The 24,391-nt window shown below is 39.6% G+C and overlaps 1 protein-coding gene across 11 annotated transcripts in view; it reads right to left on the reverse strand.

The window, feature by feature from the left end:
* LOC120807421 (band 4.1-like protein 1) overlaps window positions 1-24,391 on the reverse strand; it is an 81,440-nt gene that overhangs the window by 15,880 nt on the left and 41,169 nt on the right. For 6 of the 11 annotated variants that reach the window (XM_040159446.1, XM_040159443.1, XM_040159442.1 and 3 more), the window contains exons 3-13: window positions 21,783-21,920; window positions 18,151-18,318; window positions 12,176-12,280; window positions 6,769-6,811; window positions 6,477-6,552; window positions 5,953-6,171; window positions 5,463-5,550; window positions 5,203-5,355; window positions 3,474-3,571; window positions 2,793-2,968; window positions 1,998-2,227 (exon numbers count right to left, since the gene is read on the reverse strand). In XM_040159446.1, the coding sequence (XP_040015380.1) occupies window positions 1,998-2,227; window positions 2,793-2,968; window positions 3,474-3,571; window positions 5,203-5,355; window positions 5,463-5,550; window positions 5,953-6,171; window positions 6,477-6,552; window positions 6,769-6,811; window positions 12,176-12,280; window positions 18,151-18,318; window positions 21,783-21,821 (1,395 nt within the window). In that variant the 5' untranslated portion in view covers window positions 21,822-21,920. The other 5 variants (XM_040159436.1, XM_040159440.1, XM_040159441.1 and 2 more) reach the window with 5 other exon arrangements.

The following is a 24,391-nucleotide window of genomic DNA, read 5'->3' on the forward strand; positions in this document are numbered from 1 at the left end:
TTTCAGGGCCTTTAGATAGGGCTAGCAAAAATGCAGTTAGCTTATGGTTCATTTTAATGCACTGGTAATATTTTTTTCCCTATGTAGGGTTCCTTATTCATTTTTATTTAACCATAAAATAATGTGCAACACGTTTTTCACTATTCTTGATAATTGTAATACTTTTTCTATTACCTGTCTTGATCATTATTTACATACAGTAGATGATAAAATAAAACATGTCTGGATAGATTGTCCACACATTAATTAAATGCAAATGTCTGTTCTTCATTACCCTGGCTGTCGACAAACCCAATTTTTTCTTGCAGATATGGTGAATACTGCTGTTCAGTTGCATTTTTCAACATCACTGGGTGCTTAAAATTTTGCTGAACGCTAATAAAGTCTATGGAAAGAGCCAATTAGAGGCAGAGAGATTCGGATTCACACTGAACATAATCCCTCTGTCAAAGGGCCCATTTTTTCTGAAGAACGAGTACTATTATTTTTGATTCTTTAAGCACATTTTACCGAAAATTCTTCTCTACTATTAACTAAATGTACTTGAATGAAGGACTTTAACTTTTAATGGAGTATTTTTTTATTGTTGTACCAATACCTTTATTTAACTAAAGCATCTGAGTGCTTCCTCCACCACTGGACAGAGCAGAACATTCCAAAATAGTGAAGAACATGCAGGGCTCTTAACTACAAGAAAGAGGTGTTTCACTGGAGCAAAGCTAAACTTAAAAGCATTCTGTGCTCATGGCTGCCAGATGTTTCAAATTCAAAGACTAGAGGTGCAGAGGAACAGCAGCACACACAGGAAAAAGCACAAGAACCGAAGACAGGAACCTGTACCTCCTGTTTGTGCCGAGGAGTGGCCTCCTGGTCCAACTGAGAGAGCTGAGTTGGGGCAACAGAATGGGTGAGCACGAGAGGGGTCAGAGGTCAAGAGTGCGGAGTCAGAGAGTGTAGGAACAAGGTCAGATGCAGAGACAGGATAGTAGAAGGTAAGTCAGTAAGGGATACAGCCAGACAGACTGCAAGGCTAGATTTGGCTATTTGATACCATGCCAAAACAACTTTGGAAATTATTTAAAAATACATCCCAGTAAACATTTCGGACTTAAATAGATATTAATATGATATGCAAATATACTATCCAAAATAAAAGTTGAGGTGTCTATATTTCTTTCTGTTAAGACTTTTTCATTGTATCATGTTGTGGAAAATCAGTGTTTCAGTTCAACACTGTCCACGCTGTACCAATCACTGTGTGTTAAATGTTTGCTGGGATGCTTAATTATGACAAATACATCCAAACACAACCTTTGCAGTATCACTTGTTTATGTGGTGTAATGCAGCACAGTTTTTTCAATGATAACTTAGTTAACAGCCACAGTAAGAGACAAACCCATTGGAAGACAGGGAGACAGCGGGAGAAACAATTTGACAGAAAGAATAGAAGATGGATGGACAAAGACATGTATACAGACAGACAAGACAGACAGCCAGACAGACAGACAGAGACCAAATCACCAGACACTAAATACCTCCTGTTTACTGTCAACTGGTGACCCAGCCTCCTCCTTATCGCCAGCAAGAGTTAAAAAACAGAAAAAGCATGTTAGCAACTGAGGGCTAGGTCTTAGTATCTCTCAGCATGATGAGGAAGGGTTAAAAACTGTAAAGCTGTTAGCGGGATTTATAAGCAGTGCAGTGTAAGCATAGAAGCCTGAGTGAATAGGAGTGAAAGAAGAAGAGTTAGTAAATGCTAAATCCACCAAAGGCACCACAGCGATATGCCCCTGTTGGATAAGCTTCAATTGGCCTGAGGAGATTGCACTGCACGTATTTACATCAGCACCCCTGTAGTCCCTGGTGTCCCTGCACCAGGGTCGGAGTTGTATTCCAGTTGACTGAAGTTCTATATATTTGGACTTTCCGTAATTTTAAGAAACTTAATAGCAATTGAAATTCATAAAAAGTCATAGTTTGTGACAGTCTTTACTACCATGATCTCTTTCTTCCTGCTTGGAGTGACATTGCCGTCGTCATCTTTGTCCTGCTCTGGCTCCTGGCTCCGCTCTTGGTCCTTGTCCTCCTCATCCTGCTCCAAACTGGGCTCCAGCTCAGTCTCCTGCTCGTCCACAGACGGGCTGTGGAGGTGATGCTGTTCACTAATGCTGCGGTGAGAAAGGCCATCGTGGTTCTCACACATGGCTGAGACTGGCCTAGAGAACTCTGCGAGTAACAAGAGTTGAATTATTATGGGAGTGCCAAATCAGACGAGTTAATCTGATGTGGGTTTTTAAAGTAATAGTTTGACATTTCCGGAAATACGCTCATTGCCTTTCATTTTTGAGAGTAAGGGGAGAAGATTGACACCACTCTCATATCCGTCTTTCAAACATGAAGCTTCAGATGATTAATTTAGCTTAGCATAGATACTTGAAGCAGAGGGAAACAGCTGGCCTGGCTCTGTCCAAATATAAAATATGAAATATAAAAATGTGTGTGCAGGACTATTTCTTGGCCAGGCGCTGTGACTTCTTGCACCAAGAAATAGTCTGCCAAATAACCCCCCGTAAAACCACAATTTGTCGTTTTTCCACTTTGGTTTTTGCATGGTTTAAACAAATAAATATGACAAGCAAATTAGTGAGCGTTAGAGATGCTGTTATGTGGATGTTTTTACCTTCAGCCAGACCCAAACTAGCTGTTTCCCTCTGCTTCATGTCTTTATGCTAAGCTAAGCTAACCATCTACGGGCAAGAAAGCAAAGCAAAGGTACTACTGTGGCTCTTACCTCCATCCAAGCTCCTGGACAGCAGGTACCTCTTGCTGGTGGAACGCTCAAAGTGTGGAGCAGGCCGGTCTATAAGCGCACTGGCCTGTCTGGTTTGAGCCTGTGTCCTCCCACTGTATCGAAACTTGGAACCCATCACCAAGAAGCCCTTAGGAGGAGGCTCTGGAGATACCAACCTGTGGAAACAGAGATAGTTATGGTGAACATTCTTGACCACATACTGTACCATACTTTACCATATAGCAAAAAGCAGCTTGGTAAAGGAAGTACGGCGAACACTGGAACTGGCTGTTAAGCTAACTTCTGAGATGAAAAAAAAAAAAGTGCTGCTTAACTTAAATCTTGACACCTTCAGGCTGAAGCTGATCCTTCTTTCAACATAGTATAAACATCCAGAAGTGTGAAAGACTCTTGCAGGCTAGCTAAGTAGTGAGTATTTTCATTCAGTCCTTGTATGTGTGAAATGTTTCCTTATAGCTCCCGCACACTCCTGTAAAGCTGAATCTGGATCACTAGTGAAGTCAAGGTGGCCATGAGAGGCTACTGCATGTTTAACAAAGCACTGTACTATGAACTGAGGTTGGCTGCACCTGATGAAGCTGTATACATGGAAGTCATTTGATTGCCTTGATACGCATTGAACAGGAAACTTTCAAACCACGTGAGCAGATCAATTCTTACCGGAAGAAAGTGTGATGCTCAATGCAGACCTTCCACAGCCTCTTGGCAGCTCTGTGGTTGGGAAGCTTAAAACCGATTGTACTTTCAAATTGCTCGTACTAGAGGGGAGAGAGAACAGGGAGACAGTGAGAAATGTGAAAAAAGAGATGTGTAGTCTGTTTTGCTGAAGGCCACCTAAGTACTTCTTGGTGGACTATAGTTTAGGGCAACCTATTACTGCATAAAAATTGCAGTACATTTACTACATCTAATATCTACATGAACACTGAACGCAATCAATAAAGCGGTCTTTGCTTTGTGCTTGCATAAACACAACTGCCAAAATGTGTATATGTCAATACATAACCAAACCCATTTAGACCATTACAACATGGATTTTGCAAACTTGACAAAAAGAGCCGATCAAGGCAGAGGAGGAGTAACTGGCACTGGGAGCAATTGGGAGGAAAACTATTTCATGGCTCTATATTTACACTCTTTATCCCTCTATTCTGGCTGCAGCTGCAGCAGCTCTGTTAAAAGGTCTCTTTATTTGGCTCGATCACAGGCTCACTGTGCGGCTCTGTCACTTGACTGGGTCTGGCCCAGACAGCCTGTCACACTGAGGCTCAGCATGGAGGATAAGCTGCAGAGCTGCAAAGCACAACGAGAAGGGCGAGAATACACTGTAGATCCTGACCGTGCAGAAAAGCAAGGCTGGAGGTATAAGGCAGAGGATTTACAGTCTTCTGCTCAGCTTAACTGACCACACATTCATTTCTTCTGTAACGGCTGTAACAGAACATCAGCTATTGTTGTGTTCAAAATGTGAGGTAATGGCTTAAAGGAATAGTTCAATTTTGGGAAAATACCCTTACTCGCTTTCGTGCTTAGAGTTAGATAAGATTGATACCACTCTCAGGTCTGTACATTAAATTGGTAGCTGGAGCCAGGAGATGGTTAGCCTGGCTCACTCCAAAGGTAACAAAATCTGCCTACCAGCACCTCTAAAGCTCAATAATTGACATTTGATTTGTCATTTATTGAATCCTTAAGAAAATCAATGTAAAAAGAACAAGTTATTGTTCTACTAGGGGTTATGTGCAGGACATGTGCATTGATTCCCTGGAGTCATAACTGTGAGGTTGACATGCAACCTGTGGAGACTCCAGGAAGCTGTAAAACCCCAGGTTGTCGTTTCTACACTTCCAGTATTTAAGATAAGCTAAGCTAACAGGCTGCTGGCTAAAGCTTCATATTTGCCACACAGACATGAGATTGGTACCACTTCTCTCATCTAACTTTCAGCAAGAAAACGAACAAGCATATTTCCAAAAATGTTGAACTATCCCTTAGATAGACTGCACCAGTGATTTAGTATTGCATTTCAAAAACATTGGGCAACTAGGAAGAGACAGATTTTAAGAAATAGTCAAGTCAAGTTAGAGGCCAAGATATCCTGACCTTTAGTTAACAATCACATCTTTAAAACACCAGTTTTTACCGCAGGCTTTCTTTTATAAATTTTTAGTCTCCAAGCCTAAAACCAGATAACCTAGATGACATCACTATAATCTCATCATCACTATGATCATTTGGGTTATTTTCTCAGACTTGACAACGCTCCAAAGCTACAGATGGCATTAAACAACCGTTTTTGTTGAGCAGCACTAACCATGAATTGTCAATGAATTTTAATATGTCAAATCGATATAGTGCCCCTTTAATTATCTTTCACTATACTGCATACCTCTCCAGGTCGTATCTTGATGTAAAAGTTGCTCCTCTTATAAGAGATCTTAAGGATCTTTGGCCAGGCAAAACGGTTGATCCGCAGCCTATCACGGTAAATCAGCAGGCCATTGGCACAGACACCCAGCATTATGTCAATCCCTTCAGAATCCTGCAGCAAACAAGGGAGAGCAGAAAGTATTCATAAGCAACACCGTATGCATCCTTGAAACCTACTCTACTTTCATGCAAATTAAAATAACTTTTGGAGGAGCCAACCTTAGCATGATGGAGGTCCACACCATACATGGACAGTTTCTTCGCATTCTCCAAGAAGTTAATTTCAGCCTCTGCGGGAGTCATCCCCCTGTGGGCAGAATAATGATAATATCTGTAACCAACATCAACAGGCTTTCTTAAATAATAAGCCCATAATCTTGCACAGTGGGAGGTGAATTATCTTAATAATATGCTTGATATGTTAACCTCTAAATTCCTTGCATCCGTCCCCACAAGCATTATGTTTGGTCGTATGCCAAAAAGCAATGCCAAATCAGAGTGTGTTGAAGGCCCTCTAACCGAAAAAGTGCTCTCACACTGGCAAGACTCGCACTCTGTACATCTCAATGGCAGATGGGCCAGTAATGTGAGGGCATCTATCAGCCATATGCATGATGGAGTGTTGTCGAACGGAAAACTCATCAACCCATCATCCCGGGAGATTTGTGGACACATTAAATTCTGATTTAAATAACAATATGTCCAGTACTTGTAGTTTCGATGCAGCTCCATCACCCTCTCCTCCAGCTCGCGTGTCTGATTGGGGGCAAAGCGGAAATCGCTGACGTAGTCAGAGCCGTGGTCATCCTGGTCGTAGTCTCCCAGCTCGGCTTGGACAGTGTAGGAGCCCAGGAGGGCGTGAGTGACGAACGAGCACGGCAGTCGACCTGACAGCATGTCATCCCTCAGCTGCAGACACAGGTAGTATCTGTCAGATGAGACAAAAGGGGAGGAAGGTGTTGGCAGTCAAACAAGCCTGAGCCAGGACAAGCTCCAACGAGTATTCAGCATAGGTAATCCATGGTAGTTAGTAGCATTCCAGGTCTACTCCTCACAGAGGAGAGAGGGATTTGGGTTGCTTTGACACGAGGGCAAATATGCCATGTAAACTGTGAAAATACTTTCATGTAAACTTGTCTTTACGAAAATGAAAAAGGAAATAACTCTGAAGAGCATCTGACAGCACAGAGGAGTTGCAACTGTTGATACTTTAGGAGTGTGTGTGTATTGTACCTGGTAATATCCTCAGTGAGCTGGGAGGGGTCTGGAGGGTAGAACTTGACTGCAAAGGCAAAGTGCCACAGAGAGTCTGAGGAGAGAGTAGGATGAGAGCTGGAGGGTTGACTATCATGTTTGTCTTAGGAAATATGTACAATATCATCATTGCAAGTCAATGAATCAAATTGTATCTATCAGGTTAACAAAAACCTTTGCATCAGTTCATGTGCCAACAAATCTGATTTACAGATTTAATTATCAAATTTTAAAATATTTATCATTTCAGCTACTTGGAAAAGACACTTACTGCGCATCTGCTTCTTGATCTCCTTGGAAGGGTCCAACCAGTTCTGAAAGACCGAAGGCAGAAGTCACACAGGGCAGACTGAAAACATGGCTAATGCATACCCTGGCGTCACATTTTGCTCTAATTGCTGTCAGTGTTCCTAATGAAAGCCGCTCCATGTGGTTAAACAAAGAAACTGAGCCCTCCCCTGCTGAGCCATTCAGACAGAGAGCAGATTTAATTCAAGCATCTGTTTCTTCATTGTGTTGCAAAATCACTGGTAGACAGTTACCTATCTGATCTCATCACATCTGATAGTGCAATGAACTCCTTTACCTAGAGGAAGCCAATTTCTGGCATTCTGGCATATCATCAGTGGTGAGGTGGACTCTCTTTTGTCAGCAGCTGTAAATCATGCTGTTTCGAGGCCCAGCAACACGCAGAAAGCAATGGAGAGAGTAAATATTTCCCTGTAGTATTCTTTCCCTATTAAAATTATTCTTAACTATTTGGAAGTTGAAGTCATCCATCTTTTGCTTTACCAGGTTCATCATACTTCTTTTACCTCTGAAGGTTTATGGGATTCCATGGAATCTCCCATTGCCTATTCATCCTCTTATTACACTATTGGTCCCCTGTGATACTTCAAAAACCCTTATATCTGTAATGTACTCCAAGTTGATTTCCTTAGAAATGACAACCCTTCCAATTACTATAAAGTAGCAACAGGATTTTTCTTCTAAACCTTTGTCAAATTAAGTGCAAATCAATCCAAAGATTTAATACAACTCCTTATCGACATTCCCAAATTATTTTTATTGGTTGTCAGTTTATGTTTTCAGGTGTGACTGGATCATATCTCAAGAGGTCATAACTGCAGCAACACGTGTAGTATATAGAGCAAATTTATTGTGACACCAGTGTATTTCAGCTTGTCGCCTTCATCAGGCTCACTGTGTACCAGGAGATGTGCATCTATGAAGAGGTACACAAGGTGGTATAGGGGAGGTCTTCACCCAAAATGTGTGTCTTGATTGTAGTAACCTTTGAAAACCCTTCACAAAGTGTTATATATATTTATTATAAGTGTCTTAAAAATGTAAAAGCAAGATAAAATAAAAATAGAAACAGAAATGAGATACATTATAAAAACACATCTATAAGATTTGGAAATATTTAAGAACTAATAAAATACCACTATAAAAACCCATTAATTGAGATTATTAAGAGGTCCTCAATGGGCCTGATGAGGGCCATAAGCCATAATACATAGGTCTCCTCACATGCTGTTCCTTCTACATCCAATTTGAAACTAGATGAACTTGCACGTTTTGGGACTGCGGAATGTATCACTTTCCTTCTGTCAGAACACTTAAAGGTTAAAATGCCCAGCTTTACCTTTTCTTTGCAGCAAAATAAGTAAAAGGTTAAATAACCTATAAAAGCAAATATTTTTTTGCATTTTTAACAGCTGCTTAACAATCAGTATTAAAGGGTTGACTTGATATTGAAATTAACCAGAAAATAACCTGGCTTTATTACTATTTGGGCGTTCTATATTTGGAGGGGCTACAGCCAAACCTCAAAAATCTAATGCGACAACTGTGTCTTCAAATATACTCATCAGGAGTGTTTTGGAGATTTAGTCAAGAAATCTTAAAATTTGATCCTGTGTCCTTCAATCATTGTCAACCTTTACGGGCCACAATATATATGGTGGACATTCAGTAGCACCTTATTTAAAGTTATCACCTTGTTGAAGTTGCCATGGTATGTGAAAGCACCATATGAAGACATACTCAGTTGGTATAGGTTTCAATCTTTCACTCAGAATGGGATCAACCCAGATCCTGAAGAAGAATTTCAAAATGCATCAATAAAGTAAAAAATATAACATTACAACACATTTACAATTGTCCTGTTTTCAGTCCCATGCTCATAGAGGCCCTACAAAGCTTTTTACCCAATGATGCAATGTCTAAGTTATAAAAATGTACCATACATTCAACAGGACTGCCATGCCAACAGCCATGTGGTGGTGTTTAAAGATAAAGGCTAACCTCAGCATGATACCCGCTCACACTGACAATGGTTACATGTTGATGCTTAGCAGGTATAATGTTTGACATGTTCACATTCTTAGTTTCGTGTGTTAGCATGTTAACAGTTGCTACCAAAAAACAGTATAGCAATGTGCTTTGTTTTTAGCTTTGCAGGTATTTAGTCTTAAACCAAAGAATTGGATGATTTAAAAATTGAAAAGATGATGGTGCTACATGAAAAGTTAAAAGGTTTACCAAAGCCATTACAATTCATTTCATTGCAAGTCATCCAATAAATGTGGAAAAATTTCACATATAACCACAAATCACCAAAATCATTGGGATACATTGTTTGGAAACCATGAATGTCTGTACAAAATCTTGTGCCAATCCATCTGTAAAATGTGGAGATATTCCACTGGGATGTGAAAACTCAGAGGATCACAATAGTCGGTAGAAGTGTTTGTCTGGACTTTGGAGCAGGAGTTGCTTAGATATTTCATTCAGGACCAAAGTGGTGGACCAACCAACAGGCATTGCGTACCTGTGACACTGACGGGTCACAGGACGGCTAAACATATAAATCTAATTAAAACACGTGAGCAAAAAGAAGTATAGGCAGACAAAGAAGGTTACTCACTTGCAGTTATTGGAGTTAATCTAATTTGTTACTTTGATCTTTGCTCTTACAAAAAACATATAAACAGGTGTTTGCAGCATGAAACATTTCTGTGTTGCCTGTGGTTCAGAGAAATGACAGTGATCTTCACTAACCTGAATACCACACAGCAGCTGCTTATTAACGCTGACAGTCTTTCTGGCAGCTGGTATCACATCAGTCAGAGTGGAATCAGGAGTATGAAAGGTTGATACAACACAGTACAATCCTGTGGCCATCATGGGCAAACTGCAAGCAGCTCTGGCAATTTGAACTGGGCCTTCCCATACACACACATACACACACCCACATATACAGCCACAAATACACATACTCCTCCAGTGTTTAATCAGGCTGCTAAAGACTTTAATGAGCCGCTGGCATTTATCGTGCCCCTGGATATATCTTATATCAGCCAAGGCCAAAAGAGCACTCAATTAATAAGGCACTCTCTGCTGCTTAGCTTTTCTCTGCAGAAAAGCAGGAGGAACTTTTAATCACTGAGTCTTCAAGGCTTAACTCTTGCTTTTGCAACCTTAGTTCATAAAGCAATTATACCGAATAAATGTCCTTCTGAAGAGCAAAGATTAAATTCTTGTTCCCCCAACTGAGACAGAGAAAGGACATCTGAAATGACATTCCAATTCTCAGGCTTGTTTGGTCTACCAATCAGCAATGACCCCAGAAAGTAGGCTTGAGCTGCGTTCTGATAAGCCTGTCTTTGAAGAGCCTGTCATATTGATCTACACTGTAACCTTACCTACACTTGGGAGAGAGGAAAATATTTGTAGTTCAAGCCTGTTTACCTCTCAAACACCCCAGTTAACCTGTCCAAATAGGAGGAGATTACGCTCAATCCATCAGACACGCATCAAGTCCCAACATGTGAGCTAACAAAGCGTGCACAAGCTGATGAATCGGACAGAGAATATGCTCCAGATGTTAAAAGAGACTTATTCTTGTCATCTTTCCTATCTTCAAAAGGCAGGAAGTTCCTCTGTAGCCTGTGGTACAATCACATACCTGCCCTTAGGGAGGTTTGCATCAATCAAAACCCACATTCAACAAAGAGCTTCATGTAAGCTGACAGCTAGGACCCATCAGTTCAGTGTCAATCACATTATTACATAATATGTCTGGTCTGTGCACTTTAGAACAAATCAACAAAGATCAGAGGGAAACATATTCAGACAGACATTCTAATTAAAATGAACTATCGGAGTTTAATGTATGTACACATTCATCAGAAGCAGAAATAATCACACTTCAAAGGACATAGCAAAGAAACAAAGAATGAAACAGTGGTTGGACTAAAGTCCAGGGTAACACACAAGAGGTGAAAAAGGAGGAAGCTAACACTATGGAAGCTAACGCTAAGTTAAAGGGTGATTTCAGCAAAATTACAAAAAAAATATTTACCTGTGGTAGTATCTATCTTTATGTGGCCAGATTTTGAGATATCTGTTTCTGAGATTTTGGGCAGAACTGTCAACAATTTTCATACAGGACTATTGCTTCAGTAGAAAGTAGTTCCAATGAATACGGTTCAAAGTGAGGTTTGTGGATTTTCCAGGGTAATCAAGACATTTTTTCTTGAAAGACATGTTGCAGTTAATGATTTAAAACTTGTACTAATCAATACTTTCACATTAACAATGGAAAAAATTATGAAATGTAATGGCAAAGGAGCCTCTCATAGTAACCAACCCAACTCTGCAGTTCCCAGCAACTTTCAGCTCATTGTTTTGGTTTTATGGCCTACAACTTTACTGTTCTGGTTTACTCTTACTGCTCTCATCAGCATTGTTTCTAATGAAAAAAACTCTGCTATTGATACAGTAAACCTAATACTAGCTAGCCAGTGAGCATATAGCCACAAGAGAAACATTTGTTTTTCTAGAGTTGGTGGAAACCAAAACAGAGCTAGAAGAAAAGGTAAACTAACTAACTAACTAACTAACTAACTAACTAACTAACTAACTAACTAAGAGTAAACTTAGACCTAAATCTGTGAAATGGCCTGAAATCCAACTCCAAATACATGCTAATGTTATGAATCCATATATGGCTAGATACCACCAGCATTAAGTGCAACTTTTTTCCACAATTTGAATGAACCAAGCCTCCTGCACTTTCACTACAAACCAAAAAATGAATTTTAGCCATACTGACATATTACATGAATTGAATTAGTCTGGCTGATCTTAAAGTTAAACCCTGCTTTAAGATATATACTAAAGGTAGACTAGTAAGCTTGCCTGCCTCTATTCTAAATTGCCTTGTCTATGAAAGATAGACAAAAAGAAGTCAGTGAAATCATTTTGACCAAACTTTTCTTCTTCTCTATTCAAATTTTCCTGATAAACTGCGGCTCTTGGCTTCAGTCAATGGAGGTTTAACCCGACCAATGAGATTATTTCAGCCTCCATAAGAGCTCTGCTTCTGAGCAATATTTTCATATAACTAAATTTAATTTTTGCATCTTGCAAAGAGTAGATGAGAGATTTTTTCATCTTTTCTCCTACTGCACAAGTTTTTCAATTGCCTTTTGTCCAGACCCAGACTGAGCATGGAAATTTCCATTTTCCATTCATTTTGAATGATGAATAGTACACCCCTGAGAGACTCGACCCAGCAAACAAGTGAGAGGAATACAGATTGTTTTGTTAGCACCGTGTTTATGCACTGAAATGTCCAACTAAGTTATTGTGGAACACAATTCACTGACCTTCTGGGTGTCTGTGTCGGCAAAGGTCAGACCAAAGTAGTCCTTCTCCAGCAAGTTGAGGTGCTCACACACCATATCCATCAGGGTCTGTCCTTTTGAGTGCTTCTGTGAAGACAAATATATATGACACAGCAGTGGTAAAAAGGTCAAAAGAAAGCAAAGGAAATATTTTCTACTATAAGAGTCTACTACCGGTAGTTCAGTCTTATAGGGCCAAATTTGGCTCACCAATAGCAGGCCCGATAGACAGCTGCTCTTGTCAAGAGCATGTTCTCTGGTTCTGTACAAAATAAAACAGCCCAGCCATTTGCGTTGTTTCGCAGTCAGTGTGCATCACACACTTGACAGTGAAAATGGACTGTGAATTGCTGGGGAAGATTGGTCTTTGAACTGTAGGCAGAGATTTTCTCTGCTATTGACAGAGTTAAAGGGTGAGCATAACAACAAAACTTTCTTTGACATTTATTTGTAAACTTCATGTTTTCCCATTCAAGTAGAGTTTCAATGTGGATTTTTTTTGACTAGTTAACATCAGGATGCACAAATAAACATTTTGCTCACCGTGCTGAAGAAAAATTAAAACCAGATTTGGTACAGATCAGTATATCTTTGGATATATAGCCTGGGAGAAACCAATGTACCAAAAAAGCGAGGTGGAGAAGCAAAAAACTCAACCTGAGGAACTGTAACATCTGAAGGACACATAATACACTGCAAACACTATATTTCTAAGTAAGTGAGATAATCTTATATTTAGATATAAATTCTACTCCAACTCGTTTTGAGTATGGATTGGATTATCTAGTGCCTGTCACATTCCATTGATAACAATAGTGTATCAGATGTTTTACATCCCATTCAATTATACATAGAATGATCATTAGACCAAACATCCTGTTCTGATGAAAATAATATCAACCAGAATAGCACATATTGTACATCTACAGCAATGACTAAACAATAGCCAGGTACAGAGAAAATGATGTAGACTCTTCACGAAAAATCACTAAGTTTTAAGTAGTCCCAACATTATTGCTCAAATGTGTCATCAAAGGCGATATTTTCACATTCTCCTTTGTTATTGAACAAGACAAGAGTCTACAGCCATGCTAGTGGATCTATGAGCTTGAGCTAAAAGCTAACATCAGCATACTAACATGCTCACAGTGACAATGCTGATGTTTAGCAGGTAATATTTATCATGAATCATCATCTTAGTTTAGAGTGTTGGCATGCTAACATTTACTAATTAGTACTAAACCAACAGTAAAACAAATGCTGATGATAATGTCTGCTGGTACCGGACAAATGATACTTTGACCTGATGATGACACAAAATGAAAAGTCAGGGGAAAACCAAAGTCTTTGAAATTCATCCTCTGGGGACCATTAACATCTGAACAAATTTTTACCCCAGTCCATCTTGTAGATCAAGATATTTTACTAGATATGTGACAACTTCGACCTGCTGATAGCAGTACAGGAAAAATCAGGGGACCACCAAAGTCCTGGAGATTCATCATATGGGGGCCACAAATATTCTAAATTTCATGTTAATCCATCCTATTGTTAGCGAAACATTTCACTCATATCCAAAAATGTCAGCCTCATGGTTGCGCTTAAAGTCAGGGGACGTTGAATCCATTTGAACCTAATTTCATGATAATCCATCCATTAGTTGATGACAGATTTCAGCCTAGTCCTAGTGGCAGACCCACAGATCAAGATGGTGGCAATCTAGCCTCCCAACTTGAATGTTACAGGTTCAAAACCTGTTTGGCCAACTCTATACAGGTTTTGCCTCTGTGGAGTTTCGATATCTAAAAACAAGAATAACAGTAACTTGTTTTAAGTAATTTAATCCCCTAATATTGATTATTAATTGCCTTTTAATTGAATTAATGATTCTTACCAAGAATGCCTTGAAATGAGTCTTTTTGATCTTATAAAAAAGACTTCTGGTAGCTGAACACACTGATTTAGCTTGAAAATTGTGAAAATCTCTTACTGTGCTAACAGCCAAACTTCCTTGTTTCAAGAAAAAAATCTTGGTATCTAAAATGTCTTCACTTAAATTTCACAAGGCATTTTTGTAGTGTATGAAATATTGGCACAACAGCATCAATTCATGCATGAGCTCATATGCCACTTTTTAATATTAAACAACAAAAGAAGTATGTTATTGTTTAGACCTAACAATGAATCACACAGAGAGTACTATACTCAAGGTGCCTCCTCCCCTGAAGCCGAGGTGAGGAGATGGAGCAAGCAGTTGCCAGGAAACAGATGCAATATTATCCCTCTGCTGTCTTGTTTCTAATATCTCAAGGCTAGGACTGAAAAAAGTGTTTCACCTTTGCCTCATTATGGGTGAAAGGAAAGTGTTCATAAGCTCTCTTCCTGTCAGTCAGTAGGGCCCCAATGGCAACAATCTCTATGTGAAGGAAGAGCATGCTTTATGACATCAGCTGCAACCAGAAAAATTAAATAAACAAATCAGCATATGGAATCTTAATAGTCCATTACTGAGGTGATCCAGCCTATTTGCTCTCTGCTCTGGAACAATTCAATATTTAACTGTACAATAATGATCTCAGGATTGCCGCCTGAATAGACATCGGAAACCCGAAACAAAATCTTGGCATAGTGAAAAGAAAACTAACCAGCATGAAACACTCATTTCCACCCAAAATAGATCTGTTCTACACATTAGCTCCGCCAAGCTTGTCCATGCATGAGGCTGGGTGAGAGAAGTGGCTTAGGGCATGGTGCCTCCTCTCCCGCCTGAGGACCGCAGGGACGCTAAGCCATGCATCCATGACAGGACACTTAATTAACCCATGAATGCAGCACATCCTCCAGGTAGAGCACTCCCAAAGTCTGGCCTGCCTTCTTGCAGCGCTGTTATCACCAGCTCCTGAAGGCACAAGAGAGGTTCCGATATGGCAGGCAGGAAGTTCCACTCCAACAATTACAGACAGGAAGCTGGAGCAAACCCATCCATGACCTGGAGGTCTGAGGCTCTCACCATACTATAACTACTTTAGGAAATATGTGATGACAAGAGGCTGCTTTGTAAATCCTTCTCTGGCAATGACTGGCACTGCTTCAAGGGCAGGCGGATATTCAAGAAGAGCACTTAAGACACAAAAGCTTTCATGACCATAATGCAAACTATTGTCGTGATGTTGGAAAGGGTTAGGGTTAGGGTTAGAGACGTCGGTCCAAGCGTAGCATTCCTGATATTCTTACCTAACACACACTCGTACATAAAAAGCACCATCCCCCAACGACACCACAACACCCGCACAAATGCCTCTTTCAAACAGATATCCTGCTATATTGCCACTAAGAAGACCCCTCATTATGCCGGCTTTGTTTGGTTCAGTGTAAAGAAGCAAAGCCAGCATAATGAGGGGTGTGATTTTAGATAGCATGCTGATGTTCCAGAATCAGAGGCGTGACGTGTAACACAACAGCGTCGGCGTCTGTCCCGCCACGCCGGCTCTCTCTTTTACATAGATGTCGATTGGGATCTTTGACTATCTCTGCTGCAGGCTTATTGCCGCAACAATTTCCCCCATTCCGTCTTAGTACCTTTTTTACAGAACAGTGAGGCGGAATAACGGTGCGACATTGCTGTTCTTAAATATAGAAGAGGGACTAAAGTTTCACTCTTTTGTGCATAAGTGTCCTAAGGGAAGGCTCATAATAACAGTGCTCTTCTATTTTCTCTTTGTTTGCACCTGGCTTGCAATCATTTAATAACTATAGATTTTCTAACATCCAATTAGCAGACTATAGGCAAGGGGCTTTTATTGGACAAAAGTTATTTCCTGTGACAAATTAGTAGGGCTCAGTATTTTTTATATGAATGCCAAGATGAAATCTGAGTTTCAGTATCATTACAAAAGCAATATGTTTTTGATACTTTAGTTTAAGGGTTATAAACACCTTTCCTTTAACAAAATACAGTATAAAAAACTCTTCAATTATTCAGTGTTAAAGGAGAATTCCACTGATTTTACACATGAAGATCAATGAACTTCTCACAAGGTCACTACTTAACCTATGAAAACAACCTTATGATGTATTTTGTGGCTCTGGAGGAGCTTTCCAAAATCTGAGAAGATGACCCTGGTGACGTCATCATCATGTCTTGGCTTGCGTTATCGAATAAAATCAAATTTTTAGCATGTCTTTGGGAACTCGGGACATGAGTTGCAACACGGGAATTGTAGGATCCGGTGTTTTTGGCGCTTGACCCATGCTAGAGACTGAAAGTTGGGACATCTCAGCGTCTGCAGCATAGAGTTTGACCATTCATTTTTTTAATCTGTCTCTACTGAGTCAGAAAAAAATTTAATTTTGACATTTATAATTCCATGACAAACTCCGTCTGATGAAGAAGATTGTTACCCCAGAAGAGCTATGAAATGACCCTGTGGTGAGATTTTTTAGGTAAACAAGTCTGAGAATCTCAGCCAGCATTCAGTGCTAACTGTCAAAGCTGTCCTTGTCAGAAAATCAACAACACTAGTAGTTTGTCCAAATATTTACAGAAAGACTTCCACATTTTGGGAAATGCACTTATTTGCTTTACTGCTTTAAAACAACCTTTGTTTACCTTTTGCTGACATGTGACCTCTTGTGGCCTGTGCTTCTCAGTGACAATTGTCACTGAGAAGCACAGGTAGGATAACATTATGACACTACAAAACTTATTAGGGACGAGTGGAGGCACACAAAGCCTCCAACTCTGACACCAGAGAGCCGCTGCTCACATCCATGTTTCTTTTCATCTTTCTCTAACTGAAACTAAGTAGTTTTTGTTGCCTAAACATAATCAAACATTAACCATGAAGATGGCAGATAAAAAAAAAAGAAAAAAGAAAAAAAAATTAGTCAAATGAATCATTCTTGTAATGGTCACTTGTAATGACAGTGTTGTCCTACTGATATGGGTGCCAATTCACAATACGTTAATACTTGTCATTTTGAAAGGCAATAGCCTATTTCGTCATTTAGGTTGCAGGACTTGTTGCAACTTTCGATACTTAACACTGTTGTGATACTCAGTGCTACAGAAACATTTTCGTTGGCACTCAGAAAATACGGAAGGTTTGATACCCAGACATATTCATGAGCATGTACCATATAGTAAGTCTCCACTCTCATGCTGGATCAGACAGAAGTCTTGTGGACGTAATGCAGAGGCAGGGTACTGAACTGTGACACAGCCCGGGTGACACCAATTGGCCCAGAAAAATCTCAGCTCTGGTGCAGAGGCACTGGTGCCAGACAGACGCATCATGTCCTGGATTTGGTCTTATAAATTCCTAGTGAGAGGAATCGAAAGTTTAGCGTAAACCAGAAACAGCTTAAAATATTGCTCCATAGTCGTCTCCATGGTCAAGCAATTGGGTATGAATTCTTTCAAACACAATCCTGCCAAAGGTATTTTAGAAGGAAAAGATAGGCTTATTTCACCAGAGGTATACGCTGCTGCTGGTAATAACAGCTCAAAACCTCAGTCCTCCTTCCGTGCATGTATCTAAGGATATGGACTTACAGCTATCTCTTTTCTCCTCTCTTACGCATGCCTTCAGTTCCCTTTCGCAGCAAGTGGGAAATGTCCTATTTCACACTGCTGGAGTAATGACAACAGATATCTTGTGTGGAATGAAGACTTTCATGCTGCACTATTTTTTTCTGCCACTGTGTGTATAACAGAAATGTGTAACATTTCTTTGGCTTCGCTCTCCTGGTGCGCTGTCAGCACGGCACCGTCTCTTTTATTCATTTTGCCTGTTTTATCCGCTCTGTGTAGCACTATACAACACACGCAACTGCCCACATAGGCAAATAATAACAAAGGAAGAAAAAGAATGTTGCTTTTCAACAGTTTGTTCAAAGCATGTTAAGGCTAATTCTAGAAAACGAGCTTCCACAAATTGTTTATCCATTGTGCATACCTCAATTTCTCCTTCAAACTCGGAGGAGTCCAGCAGGGTCACTTTGAAGGGGGCGGTTTTAAGTCGTTTGGAGCCTTTCTGGGGAGATTTGAGGTTCTTGTTTGGTGACATCTTCTCAGACATTTCATCTGTTTCTCTGTGTTCGTCCAGATGCTTAGAGTTCTGTTCCTTTACAAATATTAAAAAAAAACAAAAAACAAAGAAGGTCAAATGACACAGTTATGGATTTCATCCGTCATCCCTGATGTCTAAGTGATATGAAATACTTAGTTAGTTTAGTGCCGGTATCAGGACAGCGCCATAAGATTAAGTTCGTTAGACAATATTAAATTTTAATTTCTACCTTGTTTAAAATATGAGGAATTTCACATTCTATTATCTCTCCTAGAAAAACATCACAATTTTTGGTTGCAGTGGCCTGAGTGAAAGTCAGTGGTGTAGGGTCAGCATTGGGGCTTTAATAAATATTGGAAATTGTGAGCAATCTGGGTAAGTCTGCCACTTCAAACAGTGAACGACATACAGTATACTCTACATCTACTATTAAATGCCAAGAGACAAAAAGACAGAACATAAATCACAAATCCAATCACAGCAGCCATGAGTGATGTATCTCTGTATCTCACAAGCTCTCCAAACTCTTTGAAACAAAGACTTGACAACTCTGCTTCAGACCTGACAAAACCATTGCATTAATGACCTGTAACGAACATTATTTCCCATAAAAAACATGGTTTGGCAGAAGAGGCAGGTCCAGAGAGGTGTGAGGAGAAGGGGGACAGAATGCTGTAGAAGTTTTTAGGCACCTGAGATTACAGCTAGAAAGATTTTAGAAGAGGGCATTGGTGAGTTTTATGGATATGGACGAAACCAAGTTGCAAAGCACCCATTCTGCTGCGCTTGTAGTTTTTTTCTGTATTCACAAAGTAGTCGTTGTTTAACTTTGTTAAAATCACAAAGGTTTCAGGTTCAGCTATAGTTGATAGCAACTCGTCTTAGAATATGGAAACCAGATCCCAGGAACATGCGTAATTTTTTCAGAAAAACCAATGAAAAAAATACTAAATTAGTGATTGTATTGAGTTAAAAAGGCGTGTGGAACATGACTACGGCTCTCTGTTGTCATCTTCATTAGGGTGACAACAGAGAGCCCTATTCTTTGGCCTTGGACTGATATTCAAAGATCAGTTCTTACATACACATTAGTTATTACTAATCATTTACACCCACTAACTGCTAGGTGTGACTATTGCTAGCCAGCTGAACTAACTGACAAAGCTAAGATTAGCTTGTATGACCCTTTTAGGCTGAAGAGTAAAAAAGGGTAATATGGGATAGGGTCAACATATCTGACCTCACTCTTAATAAAATGCTGTTTAGTAATGATGTAAACTGGGAAGAGATTAAAATTACATTTCACAGAAATAATACAATATACTGTGCCTCAAGTTGCAAAACATAATGCTAATCACACTAAATAATTATATAGCTCTGGTTAGGTTAGCAGATTACACTGCATGAATACTATTAATTCCGAAACACAGATTTCTACATGTATAAAATATATAAATAAAAGCACTGTTAGTTACTGTTAATATACCCCCCCCCCACCCCTTTTTTTTTTGTAGTCATGTTACAGCCCGTGATTTTACAGTGATTTCCTGTTTGAATTGTCAGGGTTGCAAACTGTCACAATTTTGGCAGGACACACCGACTCTCAGGCTCTGTCTCACAATTTCATGGTGCCGGAACAAATCTCAAATAAGAGGAAGCCTCAAAGCCACTCATTCATGAAAAAATGTGGTTAAATTTGTGGTTAAATTTCCTGCACACAGGAAAAGTTTGAACATCAGGCTTTTTTCCACGTTTCAGATTGGTCCATAAACACTACAGAGAGTGCAAAAGACAGAGTTTGTGTGGCTTTGGTTGACAGAAGCGTACAAATAGAGAACTCCAAAATGACAAAACACCTTTTGTGTATTGAATTTTGCTTCATTCACTTGGCTCTACAGATTCACATCCATCCAAGTCTTTTGTAACACACGACACCGGTTGTCCTCAGGGTGAGTCCCGAGCTCCATCACAGCTGTTGGGACATTTTCAATTTAAAGTAAGTAAAAGTCTGACCCGTTTACTCTCTTATTTTTCTGTCATTTCCTTTTCACAGTGATTTTTCAGTTTTGCTGCTTAAATTAAAAGTCTTGCGGTATCTGCAGTAGTGGTATTATTGAGCACATGAATGCGTTCCGATATAACGGACACGACCTCTCCAGTCATTAAAGTAAATGACAAAACTTGGCCACAGAATGTAACGATGAAAACACATTTTATTGTACCATAAGTTACTGTAATTAGATAAACCTATCATTACACATGGACAGGGTTTTCTGTCATGTTCTTGGCCATGGCTCTAGGTTTTTAGCATATTTCCTTGTGTTTCCTGTGTGTTTCTGTCTCTCTCTCTCTCTTGGTTGGTTCTGTGTGGGTCTGAGGGGGCGACGCACTGCACCTTCTCCAGATTGCTGCAGCCAACTCACCTGCTCCTCATTATCTCATCAACTCTGCAGGATTTAAACCCTAGTCCTCCTCTCACTCATCACCAGATTGGTCTGTCATCCAGTATGGTATTAACGCTGCAGCCACGGCTTTTGGTCAGTTTTGATTCCTTGAGTTAGTTTGCTCTTTTAACTAACATAGTCTCTCTTGTGCTCCAGGTCCACGACTCAGCACGTTAGCCAGCCACCTGCTCCTCTGCCTGGCTTCTCCTGCCATCAGCTCGCTCATCTGCCTGGCCACCTCTCCAGCCACGACCCACACACCAGTCAGTCATTGCCCCTGCGTGCCCAGTCGCCTATCATCTACAGACTCAGTCCGCGCCTGCCCTCATCTCCAGTCCTCTTCATCATCACCACCTCCTTTGAATTCAGTAATAAATCTCTTGAAGTATTTGACAACTTGAGTCTGTGTTCTGCTTCTGGGTCACAATTTCCATTGGGGATGGCAGTTTTAGTGTTTGGAAAATCATAAATTCAATTAATAAAAATATTTTGTCACTACACAGACAGCATAGTTGGGGTGGTGAATATTAATTATTTTGGGTGTATTACTGTGTCATGGGATTTCCCACTGCATAGAGATGAATCTTTTTTTCTTCAAACGCACCACAGCCCCTCTCTTCAACTCAAATTACTACTAAAATGACTATTTTCTCAATAACCTCTGGTTAGTAGTTATTCATCCAGATAGTTTGGGCGTTGTTGCCAAGGTTTTGTAGGTTTGTGGACAAATCGAACTTCATTTATGATGCTCAAAATATTTAAAAAAAAAAAAAAAAAACTGCTAAATTACACTCCATTTGAAACTGTCCACAGTGAGGTCTGTTGAAATTTTCATCTCCATTGTATTGGAGGAGATCTCCCACCCCACCAACCCAAACCAGCACAGAGAACAACACTGACATAGTTGATCGATTTGTTGGAGCCTTTTTTTAAAATACTTTATGGTTAAATTGGTCTAGTAAAACATTAGATTGACTAAAGGCTAATATTTCCTGTATATTTTTACTTTACACAACCACTGGGGAGTCTGTGGCTTTAGAAGTAATCCATTAGCCCATTTAGGGCCATGCTGACCTGTTTGGACATCTTGCTGTCTGAGGTCGAGTCCTGCATGCCTGCTGCTGCCCCCTGCTGTCTGGGAGGACTCCTGTCTTGCTCTCTTCACCTCTGACACGGGGCCTGCCTCTGTCGCTTCAACAAAGTAACGCCAACCTGAGAAGGGACAAGAACACGGCAAATTTTTTTTTTTTAAACGTCTCACCTGAATAGAACCTTTTCTTCAAAAAACCATTTCAAAAACATGAATTTATGCTTTTTCTCACAATCAAAAGAGCTGAGATAACAGCAGGAGCTGCACCTGGAGACTGTGAATAATTCAGAATGCATTCACCCCAAAACAATAACAGCACTAGTGCCAGGATCACCCTTGTTACAACTTCTGAAAGCTGTAATTCACCTTGCTGTCAAGGGCGTTTACATGATTAGAAAATCTCTCACTGAGCCAGATAATGATCATCTATTTATGCAAGACAAGCTCTGGCACTAAGATGAAGATTACCCAAAAAAAATGAAATAGTGAATTAGGCCATGAGCTCTACCATCGGTGCTCATTGCTATCAGCGGTGCATTCCTATAATCAACAAAGTGTTCAACAAAAAAGCTGATAAGAGTCTTATCACTCATCCATGAGCAGGTATGTACGCTTGTAATGCTCCATTCTGTATCGCTCCATGATGCAATGGACTATGTAACTGGCTAAAATGCTTATCATGTACCCTATTAAATCTTAGAATAGTCCTCATTTGACAAATAAAATGAGGACTATATGCTACTGAAATTAAGCAATAACACAAAGATGTTTACAGTACAGAGCAGGTGCTTCAAGTTTTGTCATTTTCTTTTCCACTTCCCCACCGCCTTCTTCATCCGCTCCTACTTCACTTTGCCTATTTCTACATTGTCCTGGAAATCAGCTCATACTCGTTGCCTTTAGTTGCAGGTTACACTGTGGGTGGATAAAAGAATAACAACAGCTGCAGTGAAAGAGGAGAGCAGCCAGTTTTGTTAGTTTAGAGAGGTGTGTATTGTAAGCATGTTTAAACAGAGGCCCATTAGAAAGATATTAAAGATATTTGTATGTTATGATATTTTTATATTAGTGAGGAGAAATCTTATTGTGATATATTCACAATACAGTATATTAAAGTAATAGTTAAACATTTTGGGAAATATGCTTATTCGCTTTTTTGCTAGATGAGAAGATCAATACTACTGTCGTATACGGCCATAAATATGAGGCTACAAACAGGCAGTGCTAGGGGAAGTATTAAGATCTTTCCTGGAGTAAAAATAGCAAAGCCACAGTGTAGAAATACTGTGTTACAAGTAAAAGTCCTGCATTCAAAATCAAAAGAACATAAGTAGTAGCATCAAAAAATACTTTAAATATGATAAGTAAAAGTACTCATAATGCAGAATGTTCTGTTTCAGAATAATACGTTATATTATCGGATTATAACTATTGATGCATTAATGTGTAAACGATGCTTACACATCAGCTCCACCTTTATGTGGTAAAGGTGGAGCTGATTAAAGTACTGTATACAGTACCAAGAAGCTTATCCTATAATAATACATCATAATTTAATTTAATCTAAATCTATTTCTTGGCTGGGAACAGGTACTCCCTGGAGTGTTTTTTTAGTGAGCCTTAGAGGTACTTCGGATAATGCCAGACTAGCTGTTACCCCATTTCCAGTCTTTATGCTAAACTATGCTTATCACATCCTAGCTTCAGCTTCATATTTACCAATATTAGATTAGTATCGATACTGTCATCTAACTCTAAGCACAAAAATACAATTTCTTGTACAGTATGCAACAAACAAATTATTTCATGCAAAATTTTGTCAAATAATGTAGAGGCTTCTATTAAGCCGATTATGAAAGACTTCACTTGTTTTAGGAAGGGAACCTTTTGATGTCAGATTTTGTTTGTATAGCTCAGAGAAGCCAACGCCGGAGAAGTATTTTGTTCACATTGTAGATTTTTCTGTAATGATTTACGTTCTTTTCTGACAAGTCTTGTTTCACTGCTGCAGCTGTATGTTTGATGATTTATAAGCCCACATGAGCTGGGTACTTTTATGTGTATGATGCAAAAATGACAATTACATTGTCTGCACTACATTGTGATTTGACCGACAGCCCTGCCTCCCCCACAATGGATTTCTCCCTGTATGATTCTTGAATGTCAGAGCAAAGTGGTGAACTCAAAATCAAGCCTTTGCTCTGTGAGTCTGAAGAGACAAAAACCTGAAAATTTCCTGCTATTAAACTCCACTGTTGAGATGATATTGTCCATTTCTGGCCACTTATCCAAAAGACAAGGAAAAACAGGCTGCCCATCAACCAGACCCTAAAAACAATGAGCATCCTGTGGATCGATATATTTGTTATCAAGGGTGGATTTTTTTTGTAATCACTCAGATTCCCTGCTAGATGAAAAAGACAGTCATAACCCTGGTACATGTTCTTCCCTGACCTTTTGTAAAAGGAAAGCAAGGCACATAATGTGTGAACATAGCCTCAGTAGGATCTGCTCAGCACAGCATATAAGAATAATGCCTGTGTATAATAGAGTTCCCTTAGGACTTTGTCTATAATCCAGGTTCTATATGGCA

Source organism: Xiphias gladius, chromosome 21 (genome assembly GCF_016859285.1).
Source record: "Xiphias gladius isolate SHS-SW01 ecotype Sanya breed wild chromosome 21, ASM1685928v1, whole genome shotgun sequence".
Classification (NCBI taxonomy): Eukaryota; Metazoa; Chordata; class Actinopteri; order Istiophoriformes; family Xiphiidae; genus Xiphias; species Xiphias gladius.